General features: G+C 42.6%; 1 protein-coding gene across 4 annotated transcripts in view; it reads right to left on the bottom strand.

Moving 5' to 3' along the window:
• The window catches only part of JAM2 (junctional adhesion molecule 2), a 28,118-nt gene extending 12,881 nt beyond the window's left edge, over window positions 1-15,237 (bottom strand). For 2 of the 4 annotated variants that reach the window (XM_060273625.1, XM_035114860.2), the window contains exons 1-3: window positions 14,950-15,237; window positions 5,838-5,903; window positions 332-442 (exon numbers count right to left, since the gene is read on the bottom strand). In XM_060273625.1, the coding sequence (XP_060129608.1) occupies window positions 332-442; window positions 5,838-5,903; window positions 14,950-15,004 (232 nt within the window). In that variant the 5' untranslated portion in view covers window positions 15,005-15,237. The remainder of the gene's footprint in view (window positions 1-331; window positions 443-5,837; window positions 5,904-14,949) is intronic. The other 2 variants (XM_035114861.2, XM_060273626.1) reach the window with 1 other exon arrangement.
• Window positions 15,238-16,731: the final 1,494 nt, after the last annotated feature.

The raw sequence follows: 16,731 nt of genomic DNA on the forward strand, positions 1-16,731 counted from the left end.
ACGGCTGCTAGCGCTACAAGGTCAATCCATGAGACTCGGGTTCAAATGCCCACTCAGCTTTGAAGCTTTCTGGGTGTCCTTGGGCCAGCTGGTAACTACTAGCTTAGCTTAACTCACAGGGTTGAGTGAAGATAAAATGGAAGGAAAGAACCATGTACGTCATCCTGACCTTCTTGGGAGTAAAATTGGATAGGACCGTAAAAAATAAATCCATGTACATCCTGTGGTTTCTCCATGCAATCCTGAACATGGGAACATTTCACATGGAGGACACAAGCCCTCAGCTACACAGTAAACACACACACAAATATAAATGTAAGCATTTTCTTACCAACAAAGGAACCTTTAAAGTAGACGAATATAACACCAGTTTTGGTGATTTTTTTCCATTCTACTCTTGTAGTTTCCTTCCCTTCATTGTGTTTACAGCTTAGAAATGCCTCTGCAGAGGGAAAAATATGTCATTGTTTCTGCTCTGAATTGGCATACACTACAAACAACTGGCACACTTTCAGAACTAACTTTAGTAGAATGACTCTACAGATTAACAGTCCATATACATTTTGTGTTTGTGTACACTGGGGTACAGAATGCACAAGCTTTTCATCATGCGCAAAGTGTCCACCCATTCAAGATTTTGGCACATAACCCTTAAGATATCTGGCCACAAGCCTTTCAGATTCTGCAGGTGGCATGGGAATTTTACAGAAAGAAATCCATATATAAACACAACATGTGGGGTGAGAGGCGCCCCTAAATTTACAGTACAGTAATATAAAAATAAATCCAAAGAAGTCAAGCAATTGGTAAACATCAGAAAAGCTAAACATCAAGAGCACTAAACAAGTTGTGAATCATCAAGCATTTTACGGTCTTCATCTTTCTCACTAAGACCATGATGGTTATTCATCTCTAAAGGCTGATTGATACTCAAGAAGCAAGGAATTTGAAGGAATTCATTGGCAGCAGGGCTGGCCCATCCACCATGAGGCAAGGCGAGGCAATCACCTCAGGCAGCAGAATCGACAGCAGCAGCAGATCACAAGGATCAAGAAAAGGATCACATGTAGATCTTAATTCACCCCTTGTTCCTAATGTACAGCTTCGCTCCCCCCCTTCTTCCCAGGCAGGGAAGGGGTGCTATTTTGTGCTTCACCTCAGGAACCAAAATGTCTTGGGTCAGCCCTGGTTAGCTGTATTCACACATGATGGTAAACCATGGTTAATGTGTACTGTGAACATGCAGACAGCTCCCACTTTGCTCCCTCTCCTAGCACAAGCAGGAGTAACAAGCCACAATCCCTGGTTTAGGATTATGTCAGAACCAAGAATTGTAGTTTGCTTGACTCCAAACAAACTATGATGTGAAGCCAAGGTTCTTGGCTTCCTGGCTGTGCTATATTAGTGTGGAAAAACCCCACAATATCTCAACCTGCAAAGGTAATTGTGGGAGATGATCTTGTACCCAATAGTTTTTCCTCCCTGTTTATGCACACATGATGTGTGTGTACAGTGGCAGCAGGTACCAGCAGTGGCCTGGCTTGGCTCCCCATAACTAAAGTCTAACTCCATGTGCAGTCTCATTTCTTCATTCACACCTACAACTTTCCATGTTGCAAATGTTCAAAGAATAAGAATGACATACTTACTGACTTTGCAATTACACATTCCGAGCATAAAAGCAGCTACCGGTACCTGTACAAGGTTAGTGGTGAAATTGGCTAGCTATTATGTTATATTATTAATGCCTGCAAATTGTAGCAGGACACTTTATTCACACATGCACTGTTGTGGCCATTTTGGAAACTTTCCCCATCAATTAGATGTAACCCCATGTTACTCATGCAATGTGCATGTATTACTCCACCCAAAAGAACATTTGTTGCATTTCAAAACCATGTTAAAAGAAGTTCTAATGATGGGATCTTATCCTGCTCCAGGAAATCATAAACAACATTCATATGGCAGACTTCCACAGCAAAACAGTGGAAATGCTTTTGTTTCTGAAGTTCTGATTGAGCGGAATAGGTGGTGTCTTTCCTGAAATGTCCGCATCAAGTAGTCTTTTCTTAATGTTTTATTATGCTTTTGAAAAAGAAAGTTATGAGACCACTGTGTTCTATTTTTACAAGTATTTTCTTTGGCTGATTCTCACATTTCTAATATTATAGGATTAAAAAGCGAGGAGAGGGATATGGGATTTCAATCTTTCCTCAAATCTGCACGGTGGGGAAGCTATTTTGCTCTTGTTCATGCAGCCTAATTTTGAAGACAAACCTTTTCAAAGATGGATTCTCCCTGGCATTTCTCCAGGGGGGGGGAGGGTTCCTAAACTTTTATATTTGTAAGGGGAGAAAGATAAAAGCACAAAAGTGTAGATGACAGGGGGATAAACACACACACACACACACACACATACACACACAAACACAAATGAATAACTGACATGGGTGGTCACTCAAGAAGAAAAACAAAAATGCAAATCTGAGAAGGGTGTGGATGAGAGAATTGGCAATAAAATGGAATGTGGATAAGGACAGATAGAAATATTTCTGAAAAACCAGTAACAAATAGATCCAGGAAAGACAAAGAAAGAAACTGTCTAGAGGAAGTACAATGCCTAATGATTCATCTTCACTTCTCTTTGTAATATGATTTCTAGGAATAAGTCTGGGAGGTTTTTCTTTTGCTCCACCACTTTCCCCAGGAAAACCTGCAGTTTAATGCTGAATTGGAACAAACATCAATAGGGTTATCTGTGGATTGATGTTTGTTCTGATTCAGCAGTAAACAGTGGGTTTTCCCAGGGAAAGCAGCAGAATGAAAGAAAAACTCACCAGACCTATGTCCAGAAATCATGGGACAAACAGAAGAAAACATGGGGCAAACGTTAAGTGTGGATTTAATATCTTTCAAATCAATCACAGCAAATGCAAAGCCACTAACTGAGAAAATGATAGGACTAACACAATTACATAGAGGACCCATGTTCTTTATTTCACATCAGGTTGTCTATATTTGTTACAGTTGAACGAAGTTGGAACACTGTACTAGTTCCCATTTTGTTCTGGCAAGGGGAAATGCTGTGGAAGGGGATAACAGCCTAAATGATGCCAAGTGACCTTTCTTGGCAGCCCACAGCAGAACAGCCAATAAAGATACTCAAACAAAACAAAACATGCAGAGAGATATACACACATGGGTGGGAAATGAAAAGAAAAATACAGAAAGAGAGAGCGAAAAAACATTTGTTCACAGATTAATTGTTAAAACAGACTCAAAGCACATGATTCTGACAATAACCCAAAGCTCTACAGCAGAGGTCAGCAACCTTTTTCAGCCGTGGGCCGGTCCACCATCCCTCACACCATGTGGTGGGCCAGACTATATTTTGGGGAAAAATATGAACAAATTCCTATGCCCCACAAATAACCCAGAGATGCATTTTAAATAAAAGCACACATTCTACTCATGTAAAAACACGCTGATTCCTGGACCGTCCGCAGGCCAGATTGAGAAGGCAATTGGGCCACATCCGGCCCCCGGGCCTTAGGGTGCCTACCCCTGCTCTACAGGGTTGTGTACAGAGTTCCATGCATTGCAAGTACATGTTCCCTTTATATCTTCTTCTCATTATATTAAAGGCACCTTGTGGCTTTTGTCTTCATGTCACATGTCACGCACATGCTTTTAGAGTCATTGCCTAGCTTTTCATATTGAGCTACCTCTCTGTCAATGAATCCATGCACATCTGCAATGGAGCCTGTCTGTGATAGGTGGGGGGCCTCAGACCTGCAGCCAAATATGACCCTCCACACCTCTGTATCTGGCCCATGGGATTCTCCTCAACTCTCACACCCTCACACCCCAGGCCACACCCCTTGTCAGCCCTGCTTCACACCTCCCTTGGTTCTTTAATTCTGGTTCTTTAATTCTGGTTATGCCTCTTGCTCGTACAAATGGAGGACAGAGAAGGGTCTGTGAGTGTGTGGAGAAGCTAGCCTACTATACAAGTACAGAATTCACATTCGTCACTCGGTTCACTTTTGCCTCTGGCCCTGCCCATCACTGGCATCTGGCCCCTGGAAGGCTGCCCATCAGGAAATGTGGCCCCCAAGTTGAAAAAGTTCCCCCATCCCTGCTGCGCATGTTGAGATGATTCTGGAAGTGTTCCCAATGGCACATTCCATTCACGAAGGGCAACCTCCAAGTCTGTATGGTTTTACCTTTACGCGGCATGAATTGTGACCCTAAAGAACACTCACGGTGGCTGTGCACTGGTAGAGAATATGAGAATATTAATAGTATGTGTACAGAAGACTTGGAGCCAAGCCGTCGTATTTCCTACCCCTTAGGTTCACAGCTTGAGCCAGTTCTTTTGTTTGCATTTCAAAAGTTTCAGAAACTGTAGGTCCTAAGCATAGGTCCTTAAAATTAATGCCCATTAATTAATGAATTTCCCCCCAATTTGGCCCTGTAAAATGCATTCGTGCCTCACTTTCTCACACAGAAACGCAAATAATCCATTTACCAGTATTGTATAACAATTTTTAAGTGATGTTAGGCAGAGTGGGTTAAAATCAAGAAGAGGTGTATAGTGATAGATTTTTTAAAAAAGATATATGATTAGAAAATTAGATCACTTGAAATTCAGAACATAAGAGGGTGTTTCTAAAAGGTTCCTCCCCTAAGGCAGGGGTGGTAATATGCATCCATTACAGAGTTCTGAGAGTCCCTTTTCTCTGGGCTCCAGAGCATTGGAAGCAGGCAGTCACCATGAGTCCACGGTACATGTTGCCTAGAAGGGCAAAAAGCAACACACTCCCCCCCCCAAAAAAAGCCAAACTGAATCTGAACATTCCAGCAAAATAAATTCAATAGCGCGCAGTGTGGTGGGGCATAGAAAAAGCTAGAGCCTTCCCAATGCCCCAGAAATTGGTTGGATTCTTAATATTCTAATCCTAGAATTTTTTCTTGTAATTTGTGGGACGCTCCCAAAGAACAATGGTATGACTTGTCTGTTGAAACTTACTCAAAGTGGTTGCAATGTGGCCCATGTCAAGCACTATCAAATCCTAATGTTTTCCACTGATGGGGTTCATAGCTGCCAAGTTATCCCTTTTTTTAAGGGAAATTCCCTTATGCTGAATAGGCTTCCTCATGAGAAAAGGGAAAACTTGGCAGCTATGATGGGGTTACACATATATTGCAATTTCACCCATTTAAATCAATGGAACTTTAAAAACTGTTAAGTTCTGCTGGATCAGATAGGCTGCAAAAATGGGTTGTTTTGAAATCTCAACCGTATGTTGTTGTTTTTTTTTAAAAAAATTTTTTTATTGATTTGCCCCAGGGAAAGCAACTCTATTAAATAGGGAGAAGTACAGGGTGGCATTTCGATGCCAATGATATTGTATAGACATTGCAAAGAACTTGAAACATCCATTTCACACCAAACACACCTGGTGTGGAAGCACCCACAGGTTTGTATGTAACAAAGTCACCCTGTTTATGCAAGGACTTCTGCTTATGCACCCAAAGTTCTTCTTGCTCTTCTCTCTCTGAACCCGCCCATGCACAGAAAATCTGCTCCGGAAGCTTGGGAATAGAATAGATTTGGGGGCACTCAGTTGAGGGGGGCAAATGGGATTACTATATATATATATATATATATATATATATATATATATATATATACAATCCAACAACTTCATTTTGTTGCTGCTGTATCCATTGTATCACTCCACTGCACTTTTATCAAATAGCCTTTAGAATTCATCTCATGACCTTCACTTATCCATTGATAGAAGACGTACACAGTCATACACATACTGTACCCTCAAATTCGTTTGCTGTAACATCTTTCGTGTCTGTCTCTACGACGATTCCATATGCTTTATAATCTGAAAGGAAAAATAAATCCTTTACTGTACATTGCAATGTCCATTCACTGTTTTTGTATTGGTTTTTTAAAAAATCAAATAAATGTCCTCTGCAGTCATACAGTTGGGCTGATTGCTTAAATCATGTTGCCTGCAAAGGAGATCAAACTAACTAGTCAAGTTTTTTTAACCATGCATGTGCAAATGTATTTCAGAGTCCTTTTCTTCTTTTAATCTACAAGTGCGATTCTTCTTTCCACACACCTGCATCAGTGCCAAATGACCACTGTATTTTAACTCTAGGTACAGTTCTGGATTATAGTATTTAACCATCAGATGAAACGTAAATGGCCCTTTGAAACGTAAATTGTTTCAGCTGAGCAACACCAGGGATAAGCAGGGTTTTTTTTTTCCTGTTGCACTACAGCATCCTTTCCCACAATTCTCAACATCAATACTTCAACCAGCCAAAGAAGGCAGAGGGAGGGGAAGGTTATAATTTTCATGTTATGACTACAGCTCAACAATGATTCTAAGCTGCGCAGCCAAGTTGTGCAACTGGAAATGATATTCTCTGGTCTTTTCAGGGAAGACTGAGGATTATCCAATAGGGTTGGTGAAAGTCTTGAGAACCTTTCAATTTCGGGGACTGCATTTCAGATCCCTTCCATAAATATTACGATTCGCTCCCATTCACAGGTCAGACCATACCAAATGTGGTGATTCCACATGGAATATTAATATAAGTAAGCATTCCCTCTAATGACACTCTGCATCTGAGTGTGCTAACAGCTCTGTTGGATCCAGGCCAAGTTTGTTACACTTCAGTCCCACTGAAACCAATCTGGGCTCCATGCATAAGGCTTTTTGAATACTGTACCAACAATTCATCATTCTAAAGCTTACTGCTTCTAAAGATGACTGCATGTTTTCATCTAAAGTTCTGAAGCATTTTTCTGGCTCCCCCTTCCGTACTATTTTTCTACTTTGATTTAACCCAATAAATAATCTAGAAAATGTGTGTATGTGTTTGTGCATTAAATAAAATGTGTGTTTCCACTATGCAATTTTTCAGTTAGTCTTACTACCGCTGCTATTAAATAATATAGGCAGTATAATTAGAGGGAAGTAAATATACATATACAGTATTTCAAAGTCAGCATTTTTTTCTACTACTGTACTGTTATTGCTGGTTGCTAGTAAGTACTGTTCCCCACCCCCCATTGAAATAGTTTCCTGTTTGCCATTTTCAGGAGGAAAAAACAGATGCATGCAAACTTTCACCTTGGTCTTCAGTTACTTTGGAAACATTTTTAGGAACTATGGATGTGTTCCAGAATTCTGAACAGAGACATTTATAAAAATCTAACCGAAAGACTCCTTATACACATCAATGAGAATTAAATAACAAGAAAGCTCAGACAAAAGGTGGGGTGGGGGAATTTTGACTAGAACTTTTCAAAGCTAAAACAATTTTTTAAAAATTATTTTTTTGCGAATCCAGTAGGGCAGACCTCACATGAACCACCTTTCTGAATGCAATACACACACACACAAAATCACATGTAAGGTAAAGCATTTTTTAATATATGTATTTAAAAAGCATCCTGGACCTGACCTGAGATGTATGTGCGCTGTTTTTGCAGGCTTGGAGCTTTACCAGCACACATTATCAACCACTAGGATGGGGAAGAAATTCAGTTTGGTTTGGATTTTAATCTGGATCTACCCAATTCTCACTTCCCCAAAGAGCAAGTAAACTGAAGCACAGCCATCCTTTGTAATTCACAGTCCTACAAATTTTGCAATGCAGCTCACCAACCCCCCCCCAAAAAAAAGTGTATTAAAAATGTGCATATCAGGGGAAAGCGTATATAAAATGCATTACATTAGTGAAAATGTCAAAGAAAAAGACACCCTATTAGGCAAAATTGCATGCGAAGTGTATATTAAGAGAAATATGCACTAAAATAAAGACATTTTCAAGAGAATGTTTTTAAAAAAACCACCACCACAAACCGATACAGTATAGGAATGTGGTGAACTGAATTTAAGACAGAACCGGGGTTGGGGGCGGAATGAGAAACTGAAATTTCAAGCTCCATCCAACCTCATTAACTACTTGTTTTCAGTGGGATTTGCACTGAGTTCCTTGAGCACAATAGTACTACATACGTCTAGGAATTAAGGACACAATTCAGTACCAGAAAACTTTGAAGATTCTGCACAAATATCCTTTTTCTTCCCACAATGCTTTTGATTTATAAATTGAATAAATATTTCTCAGTTTCTTTTGGTAAGCATCAACAGGATAAAAATGCCCAAACTTAACTTTGAACAGTCTTGAGATTTTTGCTGCCTCTTCTGTTTCTTAGCAATGAATAGGAAAATGGGGGTCGGGCATCTTTTAAAAAGCTTAGTGTCTCACAAATAATCGACTTACACTGCTATTGTAAGAGCTGCACAGAGTTTATTTCCATAGCAACAGAGTTGTTGGAAACACTGCCAATTTATGAAGCCTAAAAATGCAAATGATGTCCAAATGGCTCTAACATGCATCAAGTCTTTTATATATATTTTTTTTTACAGGAATGCAAGATCCACTAAGATTGCACCCCCTGTTGCACCTTTATACAACACAGGTATCATGTGCACGATAATTACGTACAGGAAATAATTTTGTGTTGGTGCATGATGTGCTGGGGAAAGAGAGAGTAGTCATAATTTCCTCACCTATTCAACTGCTGCAGATATAAGACAGATATAAGAGCTACTTCCTCATTTGACTACAGCCATCCTACACACTGCCAAGGTCGCTACACCTCCCAGGTACTTTGGGTGTGTGCATGCACATAGAATGCTACTTGTACAATGGGGTTTCCCTTTCCTCTTCCTTCTCTGCACACCCACAAATTCTGCTCCCGGGGAGGGGGGTGTTCTCCAATTCCCTGGAGCAGATTTTGAAAGTGCATGAGGAACTGAAGAAAAGGAGAGAGAAGTCCCATTAGGGAAGGCTGGTGTGCTAGTGAAACAGCAGTACAGTGGTACCTCTACTTACTAATTTAATGCATTCTGAACGCACATTCGTAAGTCAAAAAAAATTGTAAGTCAAATCCCTTAGGAATGCATTGGGAGAAAAAATTCGTAAGTCGAAGCAACCCTATCTAAAAATTCGTAAGTAGAAAAAATCCTATCTAAACCGCATCCAAGATGGTGGACGGAGCTCCATTCGTAAGTAGAGTTATTCGTAAGTAGAGATATTCGTAAGTAGAGGTACCACTGTATTGGATAAAACCCTTTGACTAGATTATAGTAGCCATCTGGGCCTCAGCACACAGGCTCTTTGGCTTCAATACACAGTACACTGGACTCCGTACACATTATACTGATCAGACCATTGGAAACATCAAACCAAGACCAGCTTTTTCAGAGGCAGCAACCCACCAGACGTCTCCTCTACAGGTGCTTTAACTGGAGCAAGGACAGCCAACATGGGGCCCTTCAGATATTGTTGGTGCACCGGTAGTCAGTAATTATCAATTCCAGTACTGTAATTTATCAATTCCAAAACAGACTGCAGACAAGCTGACTCTCAAAGCCTTGCTACATATCTTTAGGAGCCAAACCAAAAACATTCCTCTTTTTCCAGGCCTTTGGCTAATTAAAGAATCTATGGCCTTTTACACCGTGGGTGTTGTTGTGTTTGTTTGTTTGTTGTGTGTGCTTTTTGTGTTTTTATATTGTAAACCATCCTGTGATCTTTGGATGAAGGGCGGTATAAAAATGTAATAATAAAATAATAATAACTAAGCAACCATAATGTCACTCACTACATCAGGGATTGGGAAACTGTGGCCTGCTAAGCATTGTTGGAACACAACTCTCATCAACCCTAACCATTGGCCCTGCTGCCAACAATAGAGGAAGCCACATTAGCTATCCTTGAACTAGATTTATGGGGAACTGAGCATTGGACTATGTGCTTGCAAAGCATGTGATCCAGTGTGGAGCTACACTACAGCTTGCCTTCTGTAGACCCCTGAACTGTTGTTGGAATCTAGAATTAAACCCAGTGCTTTTTTTCTTTTTAAAAAAAATGTGTTTAGGGGTACTCTCATTTTGACTCAAGAAAACCACAATTTTTTAGTTCATATAGGGAAAAATAAATACAGTAAATGGAGAGTAAAAGTACAAAGATTCACAAAATGTTTAGGGGTATGCGTACCCCTGCATTCCCCCAGAAAAAAGCAGATTAAACCCTTAAAAGCTTTACTTAATAATACAAAAAACAACATCATGTAATCTACCTTTTTAAAAAAAAATATAACTTTAAAACAGAAAGCAATGTTTGTATGATAAAGATCAACTGGCACCTTTTGTATTAAGCTAACCGTTGCCAAACTTTCAACTCAAGCCTCTTGTCCTTATTTCAGGTTCTTTTAAAAACAACTGTTTATACAAAAAGCAAACGCACACAGGGCAGATAGGATACAGATGACACAGAACAATGGCAAAGCAAACAGGAAAACGCACAGCAGCATGGCATTTTACTCTGTATTTTATTGGGTTAACGGTGCTCCTTTTAAGTGGCATCAACTGTTGCCTTTTTCACTTCCCTTCTTTTATACAAAAGGAAGAGCCTGCCGCTGAAGGTGAATCTCTAAGGAAGCCTCCGTTGCTATGCAGCTCTCTGCTCCAAGCTCTTACAAAGGCATTAAAGTAGAAAAACCATTCATGAATATTAGCACGCTGACCCAGGATCTTACAAAGAAGAACCCCAACCTTCATGGCTTTTTTTCCTGCAGGGCTTTAGACTCAGGAAGCTGCAGCAGATTGCATTACCTCAGCTTTGCAACAAAACTGGGCAATACAAAAAAATGCAGAGAACTTTTCTTTGTTCAGATTCAGGATTAGTATTTAAGAGAGCCCACGAAGCTTCCCAACAAAGCACAAGAGAATTGCACTCTACAGTACTGTCAAATGTAGCAAGACTTATCCTGGCTTACCATTTATTTAGCACTTTCAAGTGTGCAATATTTGACAACCATTATTATCATTATCATCATCCTATCCTTTTTTACAGTTGAAAAACTGGAGGCTGAGAGTTAACAGCTTGTCAACGCAATGCATCCAGCTCCCTGGCAACTACTAGCCTGGCTTTTCTGCAGAATTTGAAAGTGTCCATCAAGTTGGTAGCATTCTTAAAAATAGTAGTACCAAGTCCATTAATTTCTGTGATTATCCAGTGGTTTGACTTCACCTTCAGAGGCACACTCCATTGTCTCCCGAGACAGACAGGTGCCAAGAACAGCTCTAAGTAGAACTTAGCTGGATACAGCTCTAAGACTTTCAAGTTTTACAATGGATGCATTCCACTATGGTGTCTTTATGGTATATGATTTACACACATATAAAACCAGTGCCTACTGTGAAGGGGGTTTCGAGCATCACATCCCAAGTGGCGCCAGCTTCTTCCAAAGGCAGCAGCAGCAGCAGAATCCCTGCCCTGCACCTTGCCTAAGCCCTGCCATATCCCACCTGTTAGCGCTTGCTAACCTAAGTGAGTGGCGCTGTGGTCTAAACCACAGAGCCTAGGGCTTGCCGATCAGAAGGTTGGCGGTTCAAATCCCCACGACGGGGTGTACTACCGTTGTTCAGTCCCAGCTCCTGTTCGAAAGCACATCAAAGTGCAAGTAGATAAATAGGTACTGCTCTGGCAGGAAGGTAAATGGCGTTTCCGTGTGCTGCTCTGGTTCGCTAGAAGCGGCTTAGTCATGCTGGCCACATGATCCGGAAGCTGTCTGTGGACAAACGCCAGCTCCCTCGGCCTATAGAGCGAGATGAGCGTGCGACCCCAGAGTCATCCGCGACTGGACCTAATGGTTAGGGGTACCTTTACCTTAACCTAAGCCCTAGTATTTCAGAAAGACAGAGAGAGGCCCAAGTATCTGCATTTTTACACCTAGTTCTTTGATGCTTTGTTGTGCTAATGGATCATTACTCCCCAGGTTATTGCTTCAAACAAAACTAGCTTTATGTTGATTGCCTTGGATTAAAGAGGGTGGCTGATACACAACTTCTGTACTTTGCCTAGGTTAATTAACTCTTCACATATGCTAATTCCAGAGGATTAATAGCAGCCAACATACATCTTAAACACACACAGGTCTTGCAACGTCCCTGTTCCAACCTTAATTAAATTCTAACACCAACTTAATCCAGAATTCAGGGTGTCTTGCACCCATAGATTCATAACAGTATACTTTGAGCTTATAAACTTTGGGTGGCTCTGGAACAATTATTTTCTGTACTAAGCTTAATTGAGATTTAAATCAGTTCCCAACACAATATCAAAGTAAATTGCACCTTGTGTGAAAAATGCTATGGGGAAGATATCTCTCAATAATAGGTGTTATCCTGATTTATGGAAAGATCTTGGGACAGGGAACATGCAGACGGGGAACAAGAAGCCATCAAAACAGAAACATATCAAATCTTCCAATAATCACATCAATTTGACATCACTACAGTGTACAAGTACAAAGTACCAAATCTGCCAGGAATTAAAGTTTAACAAGCATACTAGTCAGATAGCCGACATATTTCAATACACATTGTTTTCACAGCTGTGTGGTTTGGCTTCACCTATCTGTGTTCAACACAGTTCTTGGGTGGGGTGTTTTTCTCCACTTCCCCCCTCTTATCTTCATTGAAGTTATATTTATCAAGAGAAAACATAATCTTTGAGGGCATGCTTTTGAATTGTTTTCATGCATGCTACTTTTGGTTTCAGGAGCTCTGACAATCTTTTTTTAAGAAAAATAAAAACAACCCCCATATGTTTTATAACCCTCCTAAAAAGGAATGAATATTTTGATTCCTTAACCAGTTTGATGTGGATGTTAGAAGATGTTGTTATACCTTTAAAGCATACCTTCAATATTTTCAGACCTAGGACCAACTTTTAACCCAAACATGCATTTGGGGACCCATTTCTTAATCTTTTACCATACATTTGCAGGAGGGTAGTGCTCCTGTTGCAACCCACCTTGGATCAGGCTCTGACCCATGAGTTGAAGACCAGTTCTTTGGGGCACTGTTGTTTGTTAATGGTTGCTGGGAATTGCTCTGTGAGGAGTAAATTGTAGTGTCCGTAATTCTGTGAGGGAAATAATGTGCTTTGAATGTGCTTTAAAGGCACATTTTTGAACCCTAGGCAAGACTAACTACAGTACATGCAACTCCCCCCCCCCAAAAAAAATGGTTAACTTCAATTTTCAAAAACAGGTTTCTTCTAGAAAAGATGAAAAGCACAAAATCTGAAACTGCTGAATTTATTTTAAATTGCAAGATTAAGTATCACAACAATGCTTGATTATCTTTCTGAAATACAAAAGAAACTGCTTTAGCACACAAATCATTTTGAATAATCTTGTGAATTGTGATATAAAATTCTAAGTCTCTTAAAAGTTTCAATTTCAGACACATCAAAATCTCATTTTGTGCGCCTTTCCCTTTGCCGTTTTTTTCAACAATGCCTTTAGGTCAAGCAATAATATAGTTGCCAAGCCCACAAGTCTCTTTTGTCTTCACACAACATACAACTAATGTACAGCCTGCTTGTTCCATGTATTTTACTTCCAAGTCAACTGCCTAAGGCACATTTATCAGAGAGCAGGTTCCATTAAACTCTGGGTTTAGTCCCAAGTGAGAAGTTTAGGTTCATGGTGCGTGGCTGCAGAATCCTATATGAACCATTGAACTCAGTGGAACTTCAGGTGTGCTTCAGTCTTAGTGTACAGTGAAGTTAGTTCCCCCAACAGTGCTTTTCACAGCATCCCCCCACTCCAGTTGTTCACATCTGGGCTTCGATTTGTGTGAATATGGATTTAAAACCCAGCACTGAAAATGCTGTGAGTCCACAGTAATCAGGAGCGTGAATCCAGTCTTAAGGATTGTGTGTCACAGCTGCAATCTTCCATGGGAATAAATCTTATAGCCAGATCCTAGGCATGTTGCCTTGGAATTTAGTTCCACTGAGCTCAGGTGAGCCAACTGGGAAGGAAAAATGTACAGGATTTCCCCTCTGCTAAACAAAGTAGAAATCCCACTTAAAAATAAAGCCAGATTTCTACATTTCAGAACTGCAACACAAAGCTTTTAATCACTTTCAACACACACACTTTAGGGCTGGGGAAACTGAGGCCCTTGCACTTGTGTTGGACTACAACTCCCAACAGTCCTGACCATTGGTGATGTTGGCTGTGGCTCATGGGAGCTGTAGGACAAAAGCATGCGAAGAGCCACTGGTCCCCATCTCCCCAAACTCCTTCTTCATGCTAGCTATCTTTACCCAGATTCCACGGGTCTCACTCCACAGTCGGTGTGTGCAGCAGTCTCCTTCCAACCAATTCTCATGCAGGCTTAGAAGCAGGGCAAGTGTGAAGGGACACACCCATGCACCTTAAACGCGATGGGTCTTATTCTTTGGGTAAATGAGCATCCTAAGATTGCAGCGTTCTCAATTAAAGCGCGCATTGGGAATTGACACCAGTTGACCCCGGTGCCCTCCTGCGACCCTGCCTGGTTAACAGAGCCCCAGCAGGCGCCGCTCCGCTTTAAGCCTCGGCTTCCCCAACGCGTGCGCTTGCCTCCTGGGGCTGCCAGCGCGTTTCCAGCCGGCCTCGCTAATCAAATCAAATCGAGCGGCGGCTGGGGCGGGGGAGGGCGAGCCCCGTCGTCTGCTTCGCGGCAGTACAGCCTAGTAGGAAGAGTCAGAGAAAAAAAGAGGAGACAGCCCAGAAAAGTCGGGAGAGGCGAGGTTGCTCTTCCCTACCAGGAGGAGGTGGACCTTTGTAAGCGAAAAAAGAAGGAGCCACTTGCTGGCCTCGCTCCTTGGGAAAAACAACCAGATGCTTCTCGCAGGCGGCGGCGAACTTGGCTGCGCGGAGGCGAGGAAGGACTAGGGGTTTTTCAGGCGAGCTGAGCACCCTCTCCACCCAGGAGAGAAAAAGGGAGAACTGCTGCTCTACGGGAAAGGAGAGGCGAAAACAGAGAAGCGACTTACAGCCAAGGAAGCCCAAGTGCCAGAAGAGCAGCCAGAAGACGCGGCGGCTCGCCATCTTCGCAGCAACAGCTGGCTCGTCGCTTTTCCTTTCGCCCCCACGAGGAAAGGGGCCGGGGCGGGGAAAGGGAGCCTGGCGACGCAGCTGGACTAGGGGGGGGGGGTCGCGTTCTCCTGCTCCACCCTCTCTCCCTCCGCCTGGGCACCTCGAGCAGGGGAGGGGGACGGCGCCTCTCCCGTCGAGCCGGGTAAATGGGCAGGGGTTTCCGCTGGGTACTAGGCGGAGAGGGACGGGCCCGAGCTGCTCAGCCGCCCCCTTCCCTTCCCTTCCCTCCCCTCCCTCGCCCCCGCTCCTCTGCCCCCCTCCCCTTTGCACATGGACGGGTGTTTCCTTTAACTCCGAGGCTGCTGTCAACTTCTCGGCAGAAGGGGCGGCCAGAAGCAGCCGAGGAGAGTGAAGGGGTCGCGCTGCTTTTTGAAGGCGCTGGAGAGAGAGAACGCTTTTTGCCTCTTTGCCGGGCAACAAGCCCGTACCAGATTTCCTTATTGCATCGATATGCCACCTTTTTCTCGAAGGAGCTCGAGGTGGCGCACGTGGTTCTCCTGCTCCTCATTAAATCCCCACACCAACCCTGCGAGGGAGGTTTGGCTGAGAGGCAGTGGCTGGCCCAAGGTCGCGAAGGGAGCTTCATGGCCGAGTGGCGATTTGAACCCTGGTCGTCCAGCTCTTAACCCGTCACTCTTCACCGCTGCACTATGCTGCGTCTAGCTTCCCATTCCATCGGGTATTACAGTTCTGTGGGGGGCTTAATTTTTATCTAGCACATTTTCATTTATGTAGTTATAGCTCAGCTTTTCTCCAAGGTGGTGTACATGCTTTCCCCCTTTACATTTTTGCCTCACAGCCTGTGAGGTAGGCTGGAAGATGGTGACTGGCCAAAGGTCAGTCCCCCTTTTCTAAGGCCCATAAAAAGAAGCAACAGGTATATATTGAAACAAATATTCCCATTATCTCATGTGCACCTTCAATTGTATCCCATTGTTTCCCATGAGCATTCTTGCTGTTCCTCTTAGTACACCCCACCAGCCAACCCCATCACCTTTGATGGTCCACCTTGTATCAAAATGATCTCATACCCATTGCCTAGAACACCACCAGATTCCTCTCTCTCTCTCTCTCTCTCTCTCTCTCTCTCTCTCTCTCTCTCTCTCTGTGTGTGTGTGTGTGTGGTGCTTCAATAAAGAAAGAAAGAGTGGATTCCCTGGTCCTGGAAGACTGCGGCTACAATCCTAACCTGTCACCTAGCAGTAAGCTCCACTGACATCAATATGACTTCTGAGTAGGCATGGTCAGGATTGCATCGGAAATGGGCTAGGGATTTTAACATGTCAGAGACACACTTCAGTTAGCTCTTTAGCACACTTTAGTTAGCTTAACCCAGGCATCCCCAAACTTTGGCCCTCCAGATGTTTTGGACTACAATTCCCATCATCCCTCACCACTGGTCCTATTAGCTAGGGATCATGGGAGTTGTAGGCCAAAACATCTGGAGGGCCGCAGTTTGGAGATGCCTGGCTTAACCACCACACCAGCAGTGGACTCGTAATCTGGGGAACCGGGTTCGCGTCTCCGCTCCTCCACATGCAGCTGCTGGGTGACCTTGGGCTAGTCACACTTCTTTGAAGTCTCTCAGCCTCACTCATCTCACAGAGTGTTTGTTGTGGGGGAGGAAGGGAAAGGAGAATGTTAGCTGCTTTGAGACTCCTTCAGGTAGTGATGAAGCG

Source organism: Zootoca vivipara, chromosome 4, assembly GCF_963506605.1.
Source record: "Zootoca vivipara chromosome 4, rZooViv1.1, whole genome shotgun sequence".
Lineage (NCBI taxonomy): Eukaryota > Metazoa > Chordata > Lepidosauria > Squamata > Lacertidae > Zootoca > Zootoca vivipara.